Below are 24,270 nucleotides of genomic sequence, written 5' to 3'. Positions count from 1 at the left end.
TCAAGTATAATGCGTCCTGAAGTATAAGGCGCACCTCCAAAGTTGACCAAAAAAAAAACAACAAAACAGGAAAATCCTTCTACTAAAGTACAATGCGCACCCCCAATTTGCTGCCATCCATACGCTCAAAATATTTGGAATTATCTGAATTTCTATTTTGCTAGGTTTGTATTTGCATTGGTTTTCGAAAAATCGTCTGTACAACAATCATTTATAATAACAATAATCTTTGTGCACATACTGATTCAGCGGCAATATATATCTTGGGACAGGCCACAGGACACTCTTGTCCTGGTCCTTGCAATTGTCAGAACAGAATCCCTCAACAAACTAAAATGAATGCTCAACGATGGGATAACATTTTATTAATCCCGTTGACACATGTTACAGTCTTAAATAAATAAACTAACACTGTTTAACTTAAACATTTTTTTTTTTTGCATTAAATATTTGTGCGTAAAACGTTTGTGCATAGTGCAGTTTATTCACTACATTACACATCCTTGGCAAAGACTTCAAAAGAAGCATCTGACTCATCTCCACTCTGAAAAATATCCATCTTTGTGCATCACTGTCGAACCCATCATTGATGAATTGATCTAGTTCTGGGGCTTCACTTCATTCATGAACGGGGATCGCATTTTGTCATCCATGGTGTTTGTGAGGAAATATTTTTTTTCAATCCTAAGAGTCTTGCTTCCCTTTATTTGTCATTATTTACAGTGCTTTGAGGGGAAGGTCCACCGTGCTAATAGCTAAGCCTCTTGCCCCTGTTCGGCTGCATCTGTAGTAACTCTTCATAGCGTCAGGTCGCGATCAAAACAAAAGCTCAAACTACGTAGAAATGAGCGTAATGGGGCATTTTTAAATGCTCGTACAATCATACTATGTAGTTTTGTTACTTAGCTGTTAGCAATTAGCTCACCTTGTTTAGCTTATGGTTTGGCCGCATCATTGGCCAGAGTGAGGTCACTTAAAACTGGCTGCACAATTACTGTTGTAGTTGACATTTTTTGTCTTCGTTTAAGTTCAAACAAACTCACGGGCTGTCGTTTCAGATATTTGCTACAATAGCAACAAATATGCTACGTTAACAATCATTAAATGCAAAGCTTCCCCCATGCCGCCTGCCCTGAGGAAGTCAGAGTTCAGTGTTCAGGTTGGTGGCGTACATTACCGTATTAAATACAAACGAGACATCGACTATGATATTGAAATTTATATGTATACCTTTTTTTAACGACTCCATGTACCTGTTTACGACGACTATATACAATTTGATTGTATTTTTTATTTTTCATCCATACCTAAATATAATGTGCTCAATTGACTTTTTGAAAATATGTTGGGAAAAAATTGCGCATTATTTTCGAGAAATTACGGTAAATCAGTTGAGATTCAAACACAGAATGTTTTTCTGCGAGGCAAACACGCCATCCGAACACACTTTCCACCATTCAGCCTGTTTATATTTGTTCAATTTTTGATGACTTTTTCCCGTCCATGTTTTTAACCCAACATGGGCGAACAAATACATGTACTGGCAGATCCTGAATGTCATAACAACTAACATGATATAATCAACCTGTTTGTATCACATTTATATTCAATAATTATTTGAATAGAACTCCAATCTTAGGAGCTAAACTATGGTTCAGTTTGATGTATTAAAAACTTGACCTCATGTTCCCCGAATGGCCATCTCTTTCTACTCATGTATAAACTCTCCTGATTAAAACCAAATTGACTTTGTAAACTAAAGCATACCAAAAGACTCAAACGAATTTGCTTACCTGTATTTAACAGTCAGTGATTTTTGATTAATTGATATTACACATTGTCACTTGTCTGAAACGTGGCAAGGACTCAAAGCAAATGTTGGCTTTTTGTAATTATATCAAAAGAATAGGTGCGGTCACTTTGTAGGCTAAGAGAAGTTTCTTTTTTGATGCTTCATTTTGCCAGTTAAAATTTCAAACTAAGTTCAGTTCCAGAAAAAATGAACAAGTTCATTTTTCTTTACTGTTGCTGCGAGCCATTACCCTGAAAACACGTCGGGGGTCATTCAGGCTTGAACACACGCTAAATATGTCGTTCTGCACTTGATGTTGAAATATTCCTGAGGCACTGTGGAGACTCTGCCGCATGATGCATCTTAATCTGATTTGTTGCTCTTATCTGGCATGAAAACAAAGCTCAGCTGCACTCAGCAATGTGGTTGAGATTCAAGGTGGTCCCTGTAAAGGCTGTAAATGGCAACAGGACAATCGCGACAACTGGGCACAACTGTGACTGGCTACTTGACAGACACTTTAGACAACGGGATGTTCCGGCGGGTTAGAAAGCATCTTGAAATCCTGCAGTGTCGAGCCCTGTGAGACGTGTGTTACACGCAGAACGAAGTATATGGATGATATGAACATATCTGTTTAAAGCTGGAATACATCCCACTGGGGCGCCATGTTGTTTTTCCACAGCAAAACAATAAGGTGCTCTAAATAAACCGTGCCCACGTGAAACCCCTCTCCACACTCTGGCTGTCAATTCTATTTTAAAAAAATCATTAAAAAAAAAAAAAAAAAGCTCTATTTTCAACATTCTCTGTGCCGTTTAAGTACTCAGGCCTGACAATGAGGCAGTCTAAAGCGGTTTGGGCAGCAAACTATCTGAAAGGACGATGTATTTTTCGGAGGTAGAGTACGTACAACGGACCAGATAACTGCATGTTGTAATTGCGCTGATGCAAACAAAGGAACTTAAAGGTCAAGTGTCATGAAATGGATGATTTTTTTGTAACTTATTAATAAAAAAACAGCAGCCGGTATGGACCCATCTGTTTTTTTCAACACAAAACATGATTTTGACGTATATGGCTTTTTGTAACTCCCGCTATGAAGATCCTCTTGAGGGATTTGTTTTCGACAAGAAGCAGGACGTGACGTCGGAGGCAGTAGCGCACTCAAGCGGACTCGTTTCTTTCTAATATTTTTACCTGTGGGAAAATAGCTTGTTGTTCCTTCGTGTTATCCAAAATGTCGGCTCGTTGCATTGCTGTCTATTGCTCGTACACTCGGGAGGTTGGATTCTCTCTTCATACTTTTCCATAAGACCCGGTTCGTCATGAAAAATGGATTGCACAGGTGCAAAGGACGAGAGCTTTGTGGGTTCCAAATGACAGGTAGGTGTGTATACAGCTGCTAAAAAAACAATAGTTGGGGTGGGGGGGCGTAATCCATAAATCAGTGGTGCTAAATGTGTTGACGTGCGAATCGGAAAACTTCTGTGCAGCAGCCGCTGAAGGTTGGCCTCCTCATATTTATTTTTTCGTATAGACATTGAAGTGAATAATGTTATATGTATTTTTCATTTCAATATCTATTTTAGAATGTTTATAGGGATGGCACTTGACTTTTAAGTTATGCTGTCTAAACCACACTCTCTCCCCACCCTCCCCAAAAAAAAAAAAAATTAAATGGTTAAAAACAGTTTAACGTTAAGTCGCCACAATTGACAAATTTAGTAGTATGTAGTAACGATTATCTGAATTTACTTTTGGGGTGTTTTTCAAAAGGTAATTGGGGAAAACAGCAGTGCACTAACAGACCACAAGAGACATATCAGATAAAGGGAAGTCAGATAGTTTTGCTGCACTAGAGAAGGCCAATAAAACAGACGAGTAACAGAAGACAGTAAGGGATGTAGCTCTAGAAAGAGATAAATTCTTGCTGTACTATCTACGGCTATCATTTGGGGGGCCAACAAAAGGCCAGGCCATTCAGAGGGAATCTGAATCCTGTTCCGTCGATCTCGTCAAATGGCCTCTAGGGACTTGTGTGAAATGGGCCTTTTCTTCTTGGTTCCTTTCAGGGATAAAGTCCATCTACATGACAAACAGAGTCACTTTGAAGAGGCCTGTGTCATTGCTGCCTTTCTGCCACTCAATGGTGACCTCTTGATCCCCGTGTCTCATCTTTCTTTTTACAGTCATTCCATTTTTGTAAATGTCCCTCTTTCATCTTCAATCCCCCCCGCCCCCTTATTCAATTGAAATCTGTCCCTCCTCGAAATTAAATGTTTTGTCATGAAGACTGTTTAATTAGACGAGCAACATCCTTTACAAGGAAGAAGTTTGAGTGTTAGCATTTGACCCACTCCAAGAAGAGACCCTTTTGCAAGGGACAAACACAAAATTGACTTTTAAAGCGAGTCTTTACAAATACTTGAGACACCCGAGTGCCAAATGACCCACTCACTGTGTTCACCATGTTAGCAGACTTATATAAGACACAAAAAAAGGACTGGAAATAGCACAAACTTACCTGGTTGAAGGTTTCAAGCCTCTCCTTGACTTCAGCGAGTGAAGGGTTAGCAGTACGAACTTTGACCTCTGGATTCTGTCTCTGTGCGTGCAGACCGTTTCCTACCACTGTGCCGGTGTAACTGAGGAAAAACAAAAAAGTTGCATCACTGTTTCTGTCCAAGTACAAACACAGGAAAGGGATTAACTATAGCCACACACATTATAATTTAGGATCGCGTTCAAATAAAACAATGGTAATGGACTTTAAATAAAAACCTCCTGTGGGTATATGACATGATAATGATATAATGACATAGCCCCAGGTTGTTTCCCTTCTCCTGCTGTCAGACTTTACTGCCGGCGCTGTTCTCAATAGCCTGTTTATGCAGTACATCATTTTTTCATGTATCGTTGTCACTCCACTGCGCTTTTATCCGCTCTCGGAACTCGGTATCTTATATAGCATCCATATGCACTATTTGTTCATCAATCTATGCCAGCACCAAACATAGTCATAGCCCCAAACAATGAAATGGTCCTTCAATAAATGGCAGACGGTAAAATTACCGGAGTACATGCCCGTTGCCATACAGACGGAAGAATAAATGCTTCATGTTCAACTAAACAGGTCCAGATTTCACAAATAAGTACATTTGTGAGTATTGAGAGAACACCCTCATTATTTCACTTTATACAACTGTTTTTAAATGTCAAAAGTCAATTTATATTTTTAGTTTCTGCAATCTATACAGCGCTCGTGCACCTACGTCATCACATCACGTCACTGGCCGGAAGTATAGGTCAAACAAAGCATTCTTCAATGCTAAGTCGGTTGGAGACGACGCGAAAATACGTCTTACAGCACGACACCCAGAATTTTGTCCCATACCGTTAAACATTTAGAAGGTGATAAACGAAGGTACGTGGAAAAATGGGAGACACTTGGCATAGAGGACCCATATTTAATGCAGAAGTCGATGCTTTCACTGATAAGAAATTGGACTATTACCTCGCTTCTACTAGTCCTGGACAACTGATATACACATGGATCTCGTGAGTAAGTCGTCGAGATTTACACGGAAAAGTTTCAAAGCGTAGAAAAGTCTGGACGCATATGAATACTTTGTTGCTGGATCTGTTCTCAATCAAAAATAAATCCCACATAGTGATGGAGCCACTCAGATTTTCTCAATACAAATACCAATATTTAAATAAATAAATGAGCCCTGATTTTACACAAACTCGCATTCATTAACTATGTTTGAGGGGGAAAAAAAAACAGCGAATTGGCTCCTCCGTACATGAAGTGTGTTGCGGCCACACGTTAAAGTTTGGTAAACCTCTCCGTGACAGATTTTTTTTTTAAACATGAATTGTTCTCAAATGAGTCCAAGCGTATTTAAAAAAAGAAAATAAACCCCGGGGATAGGCTTCAGCCCCCATACACGGAAGCGCGTTGAGGCCACATGAACTTCGGTAAACCTCGGTGTAACTGATGGTTTATTTTCTTCTTTTAGAAAAAAAAATGTCTATCGAGAAGAGGTTTTCCGAATATTAATGTGTGGCTGCAACACGCTTCGTGTACATTTGAGACAACGACTCCCTGTCATTTTGGGTTTTTTTTTAAACGTATTTTTCTCAAATGAGCCAACTTGGCCTTATAAATACTTCTTGGGAATTTGAGATCGTGAAGAATAATTCCTACCTGAAGTGATCGCTACACAGTCGTGCAGATTTGGTTGGGCACCATCCACCACCTTTAATTGCCGAAATCCATCGATTTCTGGTATTGGTATTCTATAAAATGATCTTTTTGAAGGTTTGTCTTGTCTGTTGTTTCAACCAACACCACAACAAGTCTCCGGCATTGTGTATATTCTGCTCCATTTAAATGTCCCCCACACTGTCGAGCAGCTCTTTTTGACAGTCAATATGGCGCTGTGAAAATGCATGAGCTCTATTTAAACCTTGATGTGCTTACAATTTTATCCATAGATTGGTTGTTTACTTTGGTCCCGCACTATTGTATAAATGAATGTGAAATTCATCCAACGATATTAATCTTTCATGCTTCAGGGATTTAAAAGCACTGGAAAGGAACGACAAGTTTGAAATCAATAGAGGCAACAGAGGGTAAAGTGCGGCTGGAAGTGATTGAAGCTGATTATCAATAGGATGAAATGTGTGCACATTTTCATGGGGGTGTTTATGTACAGGATGGTATGTGTGTGTGGGTGTGTGTACAGTATGCGTATCAACGCGAATATGAGCGCAGGCAATCATAAAAGTGCTGAACTTGAGAATCTCTGGCATGTGATCCAAGCCACGTCTAGATAAGGTCTGCGCTCCTTCGTCTTTGCTGAACAAGCGCTTTGAAGAGCGCCTATAAAAACGCAACAAAAACAACAAAAACCTTCCGCTTTATTTCTTCCCACTCATTCAACAGCCTCCTTCATTATTGTATATTTACAAAATGGAATCCAATTGCCACGTATAACTGTCGGTTTGGACAATTAATGACCTTAACTTGGTGGGAGAAATAATCAGTTGTCAAGAATAAACATACCGATTTTTTTTTTTTCGCTTTTACAGCTTAAATGATTTTTCAAAGTGACAGACCTTTGAATAAAATACAAAATCGATGCAGGTGCTCAAAACTCTTCTAGCGTTTGGTGTACACAAAGACCACCACACTGACATTACCTCTCCACCGACAATCGCGAGTCTCCCTCGCCAAACCAGATGATTGAACTGTAAAGAGGCAGCACATGGCATTCACAAAGTAGTACAAAGAGTAGCCGCAGGAAAAGAAATAGCAGAAGGTAGGCTGTCAGGTTGTCTGGTATCTACACTGCTGTTGCAAACTGTTCTTTGTTAAATTTGTGGGAAATTATTAGGAGAGAGATTATACAAACTCAACAAAATCAGATGCTCCCTCGTTTTTGAAGTCTGGAGACAGCACAAGCATCAGTTTGCTTCCTAATTGGCTTTCGTTCCGTTTCGCCTTACGAAACGCAGTGTCCCTGGCTCGGCCGAAATCGACGTTGACCGCGTGATAACTGGCGATCGTAAATATTGAATAGATTTAACTCAATGGGTTGTTTTCACTGACGTCACATTTTTTTTGCTGAACCACTGCGCGCCGCCATTTAACCTCTCTACCTAACGCCTAACAGTGTTGTAGCCTCCGTAATGCTCTCGGTTACTGTTTGTGTTTTTGTGTTTCACGGACTTCTCGGGACTCAAGTACACAAGAGAGGACTTGCTAACCATCAGAGAGCCTTCTTCTGACTTTTTTTTTTTTTCTCGACAACTCTCGCCAATTCGCTGAAGCTTTTTCCAGAGTTAGTAGTCAGTGCGGTCTTCAAAGCCTCGCGATCCGGTACACAAGTCCGGCTGCGTAAGCGGGGACATTGTCTAACGCTTCCAATGAAAGACTTTGGACATGCTGCGGCTCTGTGCTTCACGGAGACTTGGCTTTGTGCACGATTGCCCGACCCTGTTATCCCGCTGCCCGGTCTCAACCTCCATCGTGCTAATGTGTTGCCGAGCTAAGGTAACAAGCATAATCAATACTCTTTTCAAAAGGCCAACATTGCAGTTAAGATCCTTTTTTTGTAGTCACTTGAAAGATTCAAGAATTTTGTGAAATACTGGATTTGTTTATTCTTTTGTCTTTCTCCCATTGTCATCAAATTTTAAACAAATAAACATTTCGCTTTGCTTGTGGTGAACTAATATACGGGTTTTACTTTTTGTGAAAAAATGGAGTTTGTCTTGATATTTAAAAAAATGATATTCCACCGCCTTTCGTTTTCCATGTTAGCATACAGGTAAGTGCTCTTCCTTCGTGATTTCTGTCACATAGAGTAAAAGATCAAGGGCACAAAACTGCTAAATACTAAAAAAAGGATTTGCAAAGTAAGAATGAAGAAAGTATAAGGGGAAAATGCTTTGATTCAAAATGTATTCCAATGTGTACATATTCAGTAATAAAATGCAACTGTAGCCACGTGAATCATAATCCAGTTGTGAGGTGGCGGAAGATTCTCAGATCTAGTTTGGGTTTATCACCCTTTGACGTAAATGATTAATGGAAAATCAAACGGCTCCCCCAGTTTAAAAGTGACGTTTTGTGTGTTAATGAGTCTGCTCGCGTGCATGTGGCCGGGTCTCGACTTGGCTCGGGATAACGGTTGTTGGCGTGGAAATGAGCACATCAAATGGGATGCTAATGAAAGGGATGTGCCTGGGTGAGTTAGGCGTGGAATTACGCCTGCTACTTTTCATTTCAGGGCATGTTCAGTATTACATAGGGGACATGACAAACCGCACAAAGGAACATATCAAAGCCGAATGCCGTCGAGACAGACAATTAATGCTGCAAATGGCTTCGCGTCCGATGTTCTGGCAGTGACATTAACGCATGGTTTTGGAATAGTTTATAGCTGGAGTACAATAAGGAATAAAGCAAATTATAGCATGAGACCGATGAATGAGGGCGGTTTCTTATCTCTGGGTTTCACATTTTCACATTCAACAAACATTCAGAGTGCAAACACTCAAGAAGGAAATGGTGGCTTTGAGTTTTTTACGAAAGACGTGAGCAGGGTTGGAGTTTGAGTCGGAATTTTTTTTAGGGGTCTCCAGACAACTGTTAGAACCAGTGATACTCTTCCTTTTTTTTTCAGGAACACAGACACTATAACCAGAAAACTAACAAACGAGTATACGTCATCTAATTTTATTTTATTTTTGAAGCTTGAAGGAAATATTTCAGTGTGACTTTCCAAGATTGTCACCGTCTGTTTGTTCAATCAATGAATCTCAACAGCCTAAGGCATAAACGTCAAACAAGCCCCGGGCCCAGATCCGGCCCGCCACATGATTTTATGTGGCCAATGTAGGCAAATCAACTTCCATGATTTTTGTGAAAATCTGTACTGAAATTTCTAATTGTCATATATCATAAATGATAAGGTTGAGGCGTAAGTATTTTTGAGTTACCAAACATGAACAATGGTTGAAAAATTTTACCCTTGATTTATGAATCCAAAACTACTCCATCAATTTCATTTTTAAATATGATGAGCCAATTAAAGATTTTTATGGTTTCACAGTCATAACAGCCCTCTGACGGAAACAGTGTCTAAAATATGGACCGCGACAAAAATGAGTTTGACACCCCTGGCCTAAGGGATTAGGAAATCGATTTACACAAACACAGGAGACCCTTTTGATGACGACGGGAACGTGACGTCACCGTTTTTACGGCGCCATATTGCAGGTCAAACAGAGCTGCTCGACATTGTGGGAGACATTGAACCGGAGGAGAATATTTACAATATCCAAGACCTGTTGTGCTGTTGGTTGTCACAACGGATGAGACAGATATTCAAAGAGATCATTCTATGCAATACCAGCTGAAAAGACAAGGAAATATCAATGGATTTCGGCAATTAAACATGATGGATGGTGCCCAACCAAAATACACACACGCCTGTGTAGCAATCGGTTCATTTCAGGTAGGAATTATTCTTCTCGATCTCAAATTACCAAAAAGTATTTATAATGCCAAGTGGGCTCATTTGGGAACAATGCATATTAAAAAATATATATATATATTTCGCAGAGGTTTACGGAGGTTAAGTGTGGCCGCAATCGCTTCCGTGTACATTCCGTGGAGACGACTCAGTTCTCGTTTTTTTTTTTTTTTTTTTCATCAAAGTTAATGAATGTGAGTTTGTGAAAAACCACTGGTCATTTATTTAAATATTGGTATTTGTATTGAAGACGAGCTGAAAAGATCGATGGTTAACGTGTCAACGAACACACTACCACGTTCACGAACAGTCTCCCCGTTGAGAAACTTATCCAGCAACAAAGTGTTTGTATGCTTCCAGACTTTTCTACACTTTCAAACTCTTTGGTGACTTACTCACCCGATACATGTGTAGATTCAGTTGTCCAAGACAGGCGGAAGCGAATTAACAGTGCAATTTCTTATCAGCGAAAACATCAACTTTGTTTGTGTTCACCTCCTAAATGTCTAGTGGTATCGGACAAGACTCTGGGCGTTGTCCTATAAGACATATTTTCGTGTCGTCTGCAACCGACTTAGCATTGAACAATGCTTTGCTAGACCGGCAATATGGCGACATAAACCAAAGTCACGTGATTTTATAACGTAGGTGCATGAGCTCTATGCGAGTCGGAACACGACGAACACCAAAAAGATTTGATGTCGGGCAGAGACCTCGCTTAAATGCATCCTCATTTGGATTCCAAACGAATGATACCATTCATGATTTGGGGCGGGTCTCTAACTTAGGAGAAAAAAACTGTTTCAGTTGAAGTTTCCACACCAAAACTGAGGGTGTGCTGTCCTAGCCTATGTGCATGAACGATGTGTCAAACCACTGCAGTGGTATCACTACTTCCCCCACCCCCATTTGTTACTGTACAAAAGTCGGTTTTTCATGTAATTATTTTGCTGATGGCCTTTTACATTTTGAAAATGTGTATTTTCGACTACTTCATCAAAATGTAAAACCTTGAGGGCCTTGGTTCGCATCAGTGGTTATCTGGCGCAGTTGGGTAGAGCTAAGTATGTTAGCTCATGACCTAGCTGGTGGCTAACGCCAGATATCCCCGGCTCAAACATTGAAGATGTGTACGCAAAGGAAAGTTGCGACATGAAGTAGCTTCCACTTTTCCGCATAGCATGGTTCCACATATTCACCTGGGATGCCGACAGCATTTGAGACAACGGTTCAATTTTTCATCATTTCATTTTAATCATTCCAATTTGGTAATGTTAACAGCACTCTTCTCTGAAGTGTGTCATATTATTTTCCCCAGCTTTCAAGGGACTAAGTAGTCAGTACCTGTGCTGCCTCTGTTTTTCCATCTAACAAAACAAAACATTTTTGATTACAATTATCCATGCTGAGCATTTATAAGTTCCCAGTAGTATAAGCTCCCACCACTACATGGTAAATCCCTAACTGAAGCGTTTTTGGCAACGGCTAGCACTAAGTCCTCTTGTCTTCCCATGCCCGGAGCAAACAGGACACCCCCACCGCCGCCTTTGTGTTGACCTCGGCACTGAACTGTGTTGAAACCCACCCGAGGCGAATCAGCATTCCTGTCGATATGCGGAGAACAAAGGCACGCTGCGTGAAAATGAACGGCTTCAGGAATGAGTAAATATGTGAAGGGGGATGTAAAGAAGGCAAAGCACGCCAACGGAAGGGGTCTCCAGTCGCCTCAGGTGAACTAATAGAATGCCTTCTTTCTGGGCTTCACTCCTGACTGATCACCCAGCTTTGCCTGAGAGGCTTTATCAACTCACACTATTCACACAGAATTTAATCATACACGCTGCTGTCTGTATTTGTTCAAGTCGTCTCTATATCACTATTACTGACATCGATCACAAAAGTCTATTGTCTCAGAGTTACAACATTTGGACAAACAGCTTCAGCGGAAAACCACAGAGATGATTTCTTACCTAATTAGCCTCGGCCGTGCGTAATGACTTTCTGTTAGAGCGAGAGGCTTCTGTACAATATGACTAATAGCCGAAATGAACTGCATCCTAGACAAACACTTATTAGAGTATGAATGTTAAAATAACAGAGGCCTCAATGAATGGTATGGTTTATTTTTCAAAGGCGGAGAGGGCTAATGATACAGTACACACAAGTGCTACAGGAAGTGTGTTTTTTTCTGGAACTTGTATTATTAACAATGTACACACAGTATATTGAGCACCTTTGATCAAACAAAGGGCTGTGATTTAGTCAGGAATGACCCTGTGATTATTACATTCAAATAACGAGCTATATGGACAATTACACTCAAGTTTGAATGTGTGATTATTGTTGGTTGATAATTAATGAATATTGTTGAAATGTTTTTGTGGGGTTAGCACTTGAAACTAGTTAAAACTATTGTGCAATCCTTTTCCAGTTTGAAAATGACACAATGATTCAAACGCCAGGAAGTTAATGTCTTAATTTCAATGGAGTGAGTCTATGCCAGGGGTCCTCAATGCATCGAGGCAGCAGTGGTCGATCGAAACACCGTGTCGAAAAAAAAAAAAAAAAGACGTCAGCCGTATTCATGCTAGTCAGTGAGTTCCCCCCTATTTTAAGGCCTCTCTTTTTTCTGAAAGTAGAGAAATCTTAGCAAACATAAGTATGGATGCTGGAGCAAAGAAGAAGAAAAAAACGTATCACTTTCATTCGGAATGGGAGGCGGACTTTTTTTTTTCACAATGTCATTTTCGGAGTGCGTTTGCCTCATCTGCCAGTGAAGTGAAATGTGGAGAGGCATTTTCGAACTGGCTATGGAAAATACGACACCAACATTCCGCCGAAAAGCAAGCTGAGAATGACAAAAGTGAACGAACTAAAAACCCAAGTGGCCGCACAGCAGTCACTTTCCACACAACATAGTTCAACGGCAAAAGCCGCCACCGAAGCGTCGTTCCGGGTTCGTCACATCATCATTAAAAACAAGAAGTTCTTCCAAGACAGAGGGATGGTAAAAGAGCCATAGCTGACTTGTTGTTTTGAGCTTTTAAAAATAAGGCGGAAATATTATCTTCAATAAAATCTCTGCTGTTGTAAATAAGTACAGTTACACGGCACTGTGAAGCCATGGCTGAGAACTTAACCCAGCAAATGTGGAAGGACATCGGAGATCGTGAGTGTGTCTCACTGCAGTTGGACAAATCCACTGACGTGAGTGACACAGCCCAGGTGTGCATTTTCAGTCGTATGGCGTTTAGTGATCAGCAACGTGAACTCAGTTACCAAAAATGTTCATAGTTAAGTATGTTGTATTGTGCAATATTGGCTCATGTGGTTATGCAAGGCACACAAACATACATTTACACATAAATAATGCTCAAAATAAATTTTTGTAGTGGGTAGAGCTTTGTAACTTGGTCATTCTATTTCATCATTGGTCATTCAAAAAAAATAAAAAAACAGAAGTATTCCCAATGTACCGATACTGCTATTTCTTCATCAGATGAGGATAAATCAGAGAAATCGGTGCTGAGAATAATGCTGTCCCATGTAGTCGAGCATTTGGAACGGCACGTAACACATGACATCCGCCCACGTAGGTCATGTGACTCACGAAAAAGGCAGCGCACCTGAAAATTCGTAATTGTCGATAAAAATCTTCTCAAAACACGATTAAATGAGAAAGGATTTGACATCACATTGTCAAGATAGAGTACATATTACATGACCTATTGGATACATTGTTAATGCAAACCACCAGAATTACCCTTTAAGGGGTTAAGACACGACCTCATTTTCGTTTTGCGAGCAGGAAGTAGGCCCTACTGCTGCTTGAAGCAGAGAAATTTGCTTGTTTATTTTGATTAACAAGATTTATCCTGACTCGCCCCCCCCCCTGCTGTGGGCTTTGGTAAACATTTAAGGTTATTTACAGATAAGTGAAGTGGCTATGATGCGAAAAACTGAATCTCAAATTGTATTTCCATACATTATTTTGAGCTTGTAGCACCAGGAAGAGTCACGTAATATCATCAGAAATGCAGTAGTGTACCATGTACAGCACAGAACTCATCATCAGCGTATAATTATTTCTTATGTACAACTGGTTCCACATGAAATTGGGATTGACAAACTAAATGATACTCTACCACTTCCTGTACATTTGTTGCCAGGGGTCTTGATGGTTTCATTGAGTGCAAAGTGTTAAATTATTGAGCAAAATGTAATTTAGATAATCCTGTTAACTAACAAACTAAACATCTAACAGGGGTGAAACCAATGCATGTTACTTTTTTGCTTGGTAACTTAACATGTTTCCATTGAGGCCATAAAACTGCAAAACAAACAGACATGTAGCCACGAGCGAGGGGGGTTGGTGAGGGGGGCGTTTGAAAGTTGTTTGCTGCCAGCTAACTTTTTATGAGCAAAGCTTGGACAGTGACTTTGAAATATTCCGAAGAGGAGGTTTTGTTCTGAATGGCCAGCGCGTTCACACACTACTGACAGCTTTTTTGTGGTCTAACATTCAACACACAAACTGTCAATTGTTCAAAAAGTCACGTGGCAAACTCTTAAGCATGATTTGAGTTTGTTTGTAATGTATTCCTTGTCGTGTAAACGAAAGCATAGAAACACACCTATGAAACACAATGCCCAACATTGATACTTTTACAATATTGCATATGCATAAAACACTAAGACCCTTCAACCTTCCAGGCGTTGTTACCTTACAGTAAACAAACCACATACATAGTCAAGCGGCGGTAAAATATTTTGTTGTTCCAGAAACTTCCCGCTACATGGACTGTCTTGCAGCCTTAAGGCAATTTAATTAGCATGGAAATACAAACATCATAAAGCGTCCAAGAAGAATGAGCCAGAACGTTGCAAGAGGTCGTTTGCAGGGCAGACAGGCTCAAACAGTACACTTTTTCTGTCCAAGCCATACATCTCTCACACCCACGCACTCGCACCTATTATTGAGTGTATTTAGTGTTTCTACACAACACCTATGGGCTTTTGTATACCAGGCGGTAACTGTGCAAACATGTCATGTTCTCGTTGCTACAGTTCAGTGAGGACTCAATATTATTTGATGGGCATCATGACGTTACATTTATTTTATTTGGATCAGGCTATTTTATGAATTGATTTCAATTAGAGTAAAAAATTTTAAATGGACTTTACATGACATTACCACTTATTTGTTTGCTTACAGACATTTGTAATTTCAGTTGGCTTCAATAAGAAAAAAAAAATGATGGAATGAAGAAGGAGAAAATGGCAACGGTGCAGCTGTGGGTAAACTTTTGTGCTCAAGGACCATAATTGAGTTTTAAACAGACAGATAGGCCGGGTCATTCACAGATGAAGTTGAAATGAAACATTCCTACTCATATTAACAAATCCTAATTAATAAGAAAATCGGCATGCAAATTTTCAATTGTTTATTTTCAAATATTTTTAGATTAACACCAAACAAACAAATAATTTAATAATGATTCACTTTACAATGTTAAATGGTGGTAAAAATGAATAACATGAATAAAAATTAATTTATACAATTACTTAATTTAACAAGAGAAATGTACCAGGTTAGACTTTACTCACCACTGCTCTATAACCTACTTTTTTTTTTTTTTTTTTTTTTTTTTTTACAAGGATGAAAAAAAAAAAAGCTGTCGCAGAAATACATTTTCTAAATGCATGGTGGTGCGCAACCACAATAAAATCCCTCCAAACTTCATCTGGACTTGCTCGCATGCAAATGTGCATGTGGGTGAAAGCACAATTTAAGGATGATTGCTAAACCTAACATGGAATGTTGGTAGGAAACTATTGGGGATGGTCATGCAAAACTCATGCTAATAAATGATGCAAAAAAAAAAACAAAAAACACCATATATAGGTTGATTAATAGCAACAATATTACAGAGTAAAAGATATATAGGGTATCCAAGATACGGTATCAAATGCTATTTTAAAACAAACAATACAACAACACGTAATATTACAATACTCACAAGCCTATATTCATGATCCTCTGCAAAGAATGACTAATATTACTGCATCTTATAGTGTACCAACTAGTGTCCATATCTACGTAAATTCATGTCTGTATTATACTGGCCAAGGTGCACACACATGGAAGAGCAACACACCATTCAGTATTTTAAACACTTAAAATTCTTTCCATTCTATTTTATTATGTCACTGTAGTGTTTTTTCTCAAGTACATTATTGAAATAGTAATAGAAATTGTAGCCCCCACCCCCTTAATATGCGTCGTATATTAATATTCATCGGTTTCCTACTTTGTTAAATCAGTGTTGATAATTGTTAGAAATGATTAATATCATGGGTGTCTTCTCATAGATGAACAATGAATTATTGATGAATACAATGGTTATTTTAATAAGCATGTAGTAAACTCCCCTTCGCATCATCGTTTAGCTCTCAGTTTCAAAAACGGTAGTCGCCCTACAGCTGTGCTTCTTCATTGTTTTCTGTTACGAACCCCCCCAGGAGGAAGAAAGAAAAAATGCGACCACCCCATCCTGACCCCCCGTGAATACATCTCTAAATAACAATATATACAAAGGCTAATCATCTTATCCTTAGAAACAATGAAGAAAGATATAAATCAGTTTACAACAAAAATGTATTATTGTTGTTAATCATGTTCTTCAGGGTCTCAACCCCCACCCCCCAACCACTAGGCATTGCAATGGGTCGCACCCCACTATTTGAGAAGCACTGCCCCGCAGTGACATTTTCCAGTTTTTGTTATGTTACGGGAATTAATATTGAAGTAGGATTTAATCGTTTCTGTTTTTAGCTTGCGAATGAGTTTTTTCCCTTTCCTTGCATTATTTTGATTATGAATGATTATGGAAAAAGATGACACGCTGTGGCGACCCTTAACGGGACAAGCCGAAAGAAAAAGAAGATGTTTTTCCTCCTTGCAGGGAATTTTAGCTGTTCACAAAGGAATTTGAAAATGTCCATATATGTCCAGCCGCAACTTCAAGTGCAACACCGACCTAATGGATACTCGGAAATACCAAGTAGACTCAATTGGGACGAGTCTTCCAATATTCTCTCCGTTCCTCGCTTTAGGAGCCGAGTCGAGGGAGTCGTGTGATTTTTGTGAAGCTGGCCGGCGGCCCCTCTGTCACGGCCCTCCGCAGCCCTGGCAAAGCTGTTATATTGAGTGATGAGTCAGAGCGGACGGCAGAGTTGAGCAGGGTCAGAACCGGAGAGCAGCCCAGGCGCCCGACTTCTGTGGGCAACTGAGAACGTGATCAACAACTCTGTCAGCCGCTGAACCTCACGCGCTCAAATATTCTGTTTTTGAAGTCAGCTGGAAATTATTTTGACAATTTCGTACTGACGGCCACGGGTATTATTTTTTATTTTTGGAACGGAGGAAGCCTGCATGACTAATCGGTAGCTGATGTGGAACGATTTCAACTCATTTTGCCTTGATGATTATTTATCTTTGAGTTCATCAATGGTTAATGTCAAATATTTCCACTGGATATAGTTTTATGGCTTGCATCGAGCTTGTGGAGACGTCCCTGTGGTCTGGATGAACTGTGTACAGGACTACTCGCATGTTTACTGCACTAAATACAAAGTATTCTGCTGTATCGCAGATTAAAAACCGCATAGTAATAGTTTTGGCTTTCCTACCGAGTAACCAACAAGTCCCTGACCTTGAGTTCGGCATTTTAGCGATCAGAAATGATTTGGGGGAAAAAAACGACCAAAGGCTATTTTTTGCTCTTGTTACACTAACTGAAGGATTATGTCATGTTTCCAAGATCAAACATGTCCAGGAGCTGAACATCAACGAAGCTTGAATTTTCTTTTGACATCACCTGAGGCAAGACACCTGCACACGAGCGGCTTGACTCTGACCAAAGATATACGGGAGTTTGTGGACGTGTGGCTGGGGTGTAATTACACACGGCAAGGGTGATGTCTCCACTTTTGAAGAGCCCATTTTACTGGGACCAGGGCGGGCTACTGCAACCGTGCAGCAAGGTTGGAGGTCCGACTGATTGACACTAATGTAGTGTTTGAGGCGGCTATTCTGGCAATAAGTCGCTTTTTGCTTACATTCACTAATATAACATTTAGATTTAGCGTGGGTTGATTGCTCATGCCTGGAGAGTGGGGGGGGGGTGTTGCTAAAGACATTAATGTTATGTTATGCTGGTCACTTGTGTGCTGGGTTCATTAGCAGTGTGTATGATACGCTCCAAGAGAATATGAGAATTGATAAGAGTGACTTTGGATGTCCTTCACTAACACTGTATGAAAAACTACTGCAGCCGTGCTCCCACCTTACAGTAGCATGTTTATATCACCCACAAATACTTGTTTATGGCACCACTAGAGGAGCAAGGATGTAAACAGCATTGCTACAATGTGAAGAATAACTCAACATTCTTTGAAAAGTGGTTGGACTGCCAGGTAAGTCAAATGTTATTTTACTGTACACATTTTATAGCGATTCCTATATAGAATGAGTTTTAAAATGATTCATTTTATATATTTTCCAGCAAAAATATATATTGGGATATATATATTTTATAAAAAGTTTCTTTCGGCTTGTCCCTTTCGGGGTCGCCACAGCGTGTCATCTCAGATGAACGCACATATGTTTGGCACAATTTTTACGCCGGATGCCCTTCCTGACGCAACCCTTCTCAGGGAGTGGAGGCCCAGTGGGATACGAACCCACAACCCCTGGTTTATCAAACCAGTGCTCTAACCACTGAGCTACAGGGCCTCTGGATATATATATATATATATTTTATAGCATTAGAATATTACCCATATTGGGGTACAGAATTTTGTCCATATTCGACAGTAGTAGTCAAATCAATAATTTACAGCATGTCTTAATCTGTGCTTTAAACGTTCTTTATATTGTTATGATCCAATGAAAATATCTTAAATCATTAACGGGCATGTGATTTGAATGAAAAAAGACTGAAAAATAGCCAGGGGTCTGGGAGCTGCAATAATACTATTATGAATGAAATATATCTAGTACATCTATAAATAAATGCTATTCTGTTTTCAAAATGTACACAATATAATTGTTCATTATTTAGGTGCATACCTTTACCCCAAAAAATTACAAATTCAACTACGTAAACTACTAGAAGTGAAACTAAATTCTATTCAGATTTGCATCATGGCATGCATGTTCCACATTCGACAAATCAACAGACTCATATCAAATTTTTTCACTTGGCTTGGAAAAATCGGATCGGAAAATGAACGAGTGTGGATTCTAGCACAGGTTACAGTTGGAATATTGCATAACAACGGAATTTTTTTTTTTTTTTGTCTATGCAATTTAAAAAGACAGAATTTCGTCTATAAATGGAAAAATCACGTCTGATTAAGTTAAAAGGTTTGCGCTTCCAATCACTTCAACCACCAGAATAAATCTTTGGTAAGTCGTGTAGACTCAAAGCTTCTCCTTGAGCAAAACAAATCAGCCTGACTGTCATGTCTTTCAAATTATATCTTGTGCTTAATATCAAATTAATCTAATTTTCATCAGTTATTTGCAGCATGAAAATTAAAAATGTCAAACTGGTGTTATAATACATAAGCGCTGCAAGGACAAATTCACTTATCTAATAAATCAATAATGTCATAATAACGTAACGTACTCCAGAACAGCCTTATATAAGCACACTACCATTTACAGACACTTTCACACCTATAGACAATTGACGAGGCCTCCCCAGTGAAACAAACGTATGTTTTGGGAATGTTCGGCAAAGTCAGACTAAAAGCACAGAGAGAAGATGCAAACTCCACAAGGGGAGGCCAAAAGCTAACAATTACCCCACCATGCTTTCAGGCTCAGTGTCCAACGGATATCATTTTTAGTAGTAAACGCAGCATGAAAAATCTAAATAAATGCAAACTACAGTAAATAATATACAAATGCGCATCTACATCAGGATAAACAATTAAGAGCCAGTTAAAAGACTTTCCTGCTGGGGCAATTTCACTTATCTCAAAAATGATTATATTCTATCGTATGTCTTTCTGCTCTACTTGTTTTATCTCTTGATTACAGATACAAGAATTATAAGTGACTGAAATGTGTCGGTAGTTAGAGCTTGTTATAGTCAGGGATGAGAATGACCAATTTAGAAAAACACTGAAAATGTATGCCTTTGGCACGAATTTTATTTTTTTTTTATAAAACACACTGTTAAATGGTGACCTCTGGTTACTTCTAACAGTGTAAATACAGGGCAATCATAACATTTTGAAAACTTAAAACATGAGTCCAAACAACCAAAATAATTTTGCCAAACTTCAGACATAAAAATGTAGACTGAGTGAAATTTATATCAAATAGGCTACTGCACTTACAAGTCATACTTCAGAAATAAGTACCGTATTTTACACACTATAAGGCGCACCTGGCCTATTTTAAAACGTGTTTTCCCCATATATAAGGCGCACCGCATTATAAGGTGCACAGAATAGACGCTACAGTAGAGGCTGGGGTTTCGTTATGCATCCATTAGATGGAGCTGCACTAAAAGCACAATATTGATCCACATATAACTTTTGAGAAAATTAAAGGATTTTTGGTGCGCCTTATAGTGCGGAAAATACGATACACAAGTAACATATATATATATATATATATTTTATATGAGAGAGCAAGAGAAAGATCGTGAGAAATAAAAGTGAGCGATAAAATGAGTTATCGTGAGCACCAGTGCTACAGATAGGCCTAATCGTACTAACAGTTGTCAGTTATATAATATTTGAGAAATTAACATCCAACTTACCTTTGCGTTTCCTGGGTCGGATATGCTCGTGGATATTTTTTTGCTCCTGGGCTTCCATAATTGATCATAATCGGAACATAACGTCCACAGCACTTTGCCGGGAATGTCCACTTTTTGTATGTGTTCGGTTAGACATGTTGATACCGTTTTCATTTCTATCTGCACGGTTACACTTTTTTCAAGCCATGCCCATCCGAAACAGATTTTTACAGCGTGGTTTTTATCAATTTCCCTGGCACGAGCTTCATCTTTTCGCTCCAAGACTTTCGCCATACTGGCAAACGTGCAGACCGCTTCATAAAATAGTTATAACTATGCTGTAGTAAACAGAATGCTTATCCATGAAATGTTAACATCAGAGTGAAAATACAGACGAAATACTGCCGGAAATCGGAATACTGTCGTTATTATAAACACCAAATTTAATGCACACAGATAGCAATGCCGTTTTTCGCTATCACAGCTTTGACTAATTTCACGACGAGCATTGCCGATAGATGCTGGCTGGCGGCCAGTCTTGATCACAGCCTTGCCCCGCGTCAACCCGGACCAACAAAAAAAAAAAAAAAAAAAAAAAAAAAAAAATCAACAGATTTACACATTTCACAAAAATGACATTTTCATTGGAAAAAACTCAGAATTCCGCGAATACGAGGAAAATTCTCAGTAATGTTTAGCAATAGTCTCCCTCAACATCGACAGGTATGTGTTCTTAGACTGCTTGGTTTGTGATATTAAAAGCAGATTATTAGGCCACTTCAGCAAGTAATTTGTCTTGTGAGTGGAGTGGAGCCCAAATTCCATCCTGCCTTGATGTACTCACGAAGCAAACTCAGCCAACCCTGGGGAGCAAAAGGGAGCGTCGTGAGGTGAGTGGGATCGATGACTAATAATGATTCACTTATCACGGCAACAAAGAACACTTAGTGGCAATCACACATCGAGAATCCATGCACCAAAGAGGTGTTTGATGCGAGTACGATTCTATCCATCTATTTGTAATCACCCCACAGGCCGAGCTGTGTCTCCCGTATCGAGTGTAGCTCATCAGTGGGCCATTACTTGCCATCGCCACCAGTCAGGCGCGTGTGAACGCTACGCTACTCAGGGCTAATGAACACAGATCGATTTATCAAATAATTACGCTGGCCGCGGAGAGCGACATTCATACGGTATAAGTGACTCGCACTTGGCGACAAACTAATGACGCCCGCAGCGCCTGACTCACCGACTCAAACACTTTCTCCTTGTCTCATCTGTGAATCTGGGGAAGCAGATACGCCCATTAAAGGCTACATGGTGTGGTTCAGAGCTGAACACCAATGCAGCGTAGGCTCTGCAACCTTTTGTGGAAGGTTAACACGTTTATTTAGTACACATGACTAACCAATCAGGTTGGAGGTCAAGTTTGGACTATTAATATTTGAAAAATATGAACTATTGTGGTACTTGGATGGAAACGTGAACTAGGAATCTGATTTCAGCTGCCACACTGCACCCTTGTGGCCAAAAGAATGGATTGAAAGCATGCCATACATTTAATTGTCTAATGCAACTGTACTTCAGTGTACTGTTGCTATAGTGGTTAGCACGTCTTCCTTACAGTCCTGAAGTTCTGGGTTTGAATCCAACATGCAATTCCACAGGCGTTCACGTGCGTGTGAATGGTTGTTTGTCCGTATGTCCCCTGCGATTGGCTAGCAACCAGTCCAGGGTTGTATTCGCCTCTTGTCCCCAGCTCAACCCTGACCCTAATGAGCGCAAGCGCTTTAGAGAATTAGGGAATAGTGTACTGACTAAGCGCCCTCCCCAGCATAAAAAAAAAAGATTGATCCTCCATATTTTTCTCGTCACTGCACTATGTTGGAAAGAATGTCTTCATTATTTTTAGCATGTGGTATGAAGTGCTCAGTAACTGTAAATTTATGCCGCACAATTTCAGCTCTAGTTCATCCCAAAAGTATTTGAGCGGTTGAGGTTGGAGCTGTCAACTTCTTTCAAACCAAACTTTAGTTTTGATCGTCAGAATTGAACTAAAATGGACAAATCTTGAAGAGCTAAGAAAAGGGATGCAATTTTTCAGAACTAAATTAAATCTGTCACTGGGTGTAACTGCCCGGCGCCTCAATGAGTCCCTTGCTTCTCTGAATCAGCAGACTGATTAAAATAGACTTGACCGCTGTGAAGACGAATTCGGAAAGAAGGAACTCTACAGTGCATGTAATCAACTGCATAAGCATATCAGTGCACATGTTTTGCTCCCAAGGCATAAAACAACCACAATGCACATTATACTAATTACGCACCAATATTGTTTTAAACTATTGGTGAGATTAGTAATTAAAATTTGCACATGAGTTTCAGTATAAAAATAAAAAAAATGTATAGTGGATGGCACTCTATTGATAGACCAATTTAAAATGAAAGTCCAATTTACAATACAGTACAATCCTCAATGAGGAAGATTAACCACTAGATGACAGCATTACTCTTCATACACAGACACTAGAGCGGATATTACTGAATATTTAAATCCACCTCCTACCAGCCACAACAATATGACCAATGCATCATTTAATGCTATAGATATATGTCACAAGAACAGCATCAAATATTTGGCCTTCATAAAGACAATGTTCAGTTTTGAATGACATTGTCAAAGAGATTAATGTTATGTTCCTTATTATAGATGACTGCAGCAGAATTTTACTGCATTATACTGGAGAAAACTATTAGCATGAAGAATCTCATAAAGCACAAATTGAAAAAGAGCTAAATATAATGTTCGAGACCTGTTGTTTTTCCTCATTTATTATCATGGTGCTGATTTCTTTCCCTAACTAATTTGATGAATACAGTATTGAGTTTTGTTTACCTTCGCCTCTATTGACATGCAGACAAGAGCGTACGTAGAGCTTAGATTTTGGGTGTGAGCGTGGACGTAGAGGGCCAGTTGGTTCATGCAAGGCAGACAAGGACAGGCAGGGGCAGAGCCAGGACAGTAAACTAGTCCCTGGAGTATAGACAGGTGGGTGAGGGGCGGATACCAGGATACTCTGGTGTGTTCCTGCCACCTGTTTCTGTGTCTGTCTGCCTGATTCAAACCGCAGTGTGATTTAATAATCCAAGTTAACGTGCAGTCGACACGAACGATAACATTTTTTCAATGCATGTGTGGTGTTTCCGGACAAACTGTGGTTTTGTATTCACGTAATGCCAGTGTGCATGCTTTGGGGCCACTTTACATGGTTCAGCTCCTTACTTCAATGCTATGCAATACAAGACCAAGATCATTTTTAGAGACATATCATGCATTTCTATTTTCATTTTTATGGTTTTGAGAGCTTCAGAATAAACCCAAACACTTTTCAAAAAAAATTTCCATATCAATGTTACTACTTTTCTGACACACTGCAGTTGTGGTTAAAAAAAAAAGTTCATATATATGAATATACTATATCCATCCATCCATCCATCCATCCATTCATTTTCTTTGCCGGTCATCCTCACGAGGGTCGTGGGGAGTGCTGGAGCCGATCCCAGCTGTCAACGGGCAGGAGGCAGGGTAGACCCTGAACTGGTTTCC

At 39.6% G+C, this 24,270-nt stretch overlaps 1 protein-coding gene across 1 annotated transcript in view; it reads right to left on the bottom strand.

Annotated features, from left to right (window-relative positions):
- Positions 1 to 24,270, bottom strand: part of LOC133510697 (glypican-5-like) — a 126,060-nt gene that overhangs the window by 33,861 nt on the left and 67,929 nt on the right. Inside the window, exon 7 of the mRNA XM_061838929.1 lies at positions 4,320 to 4,440. Within this exon, the coding sequence (XP_061694913.1) occupies positions 4,320 to 4,440 (121 nt within the window). The remainder of the gene's footprint in view (positions 1 to 4,319; positions 4,441 to 24,270) is intronic.

Source organism: Syngnathoides biaculeatus, chromosome 13 (genome assembly GCF_019802595.1).
Source record: "Syngnathoides biaculeatus isolate LvHL_M chromosome 13, ASM1980259v1, whole genome shotgun sequence".
Lineage (NCBI taxonomy): Eukaryota > Metazoa > Chordata > Actinopteri > Syngnathiformes > Syngnathidae > Syngnathoides > Syngnathoides biaculeatus.
This window is presented reverse-complemented; position numbering and strand designations above follow the sequence as displayed.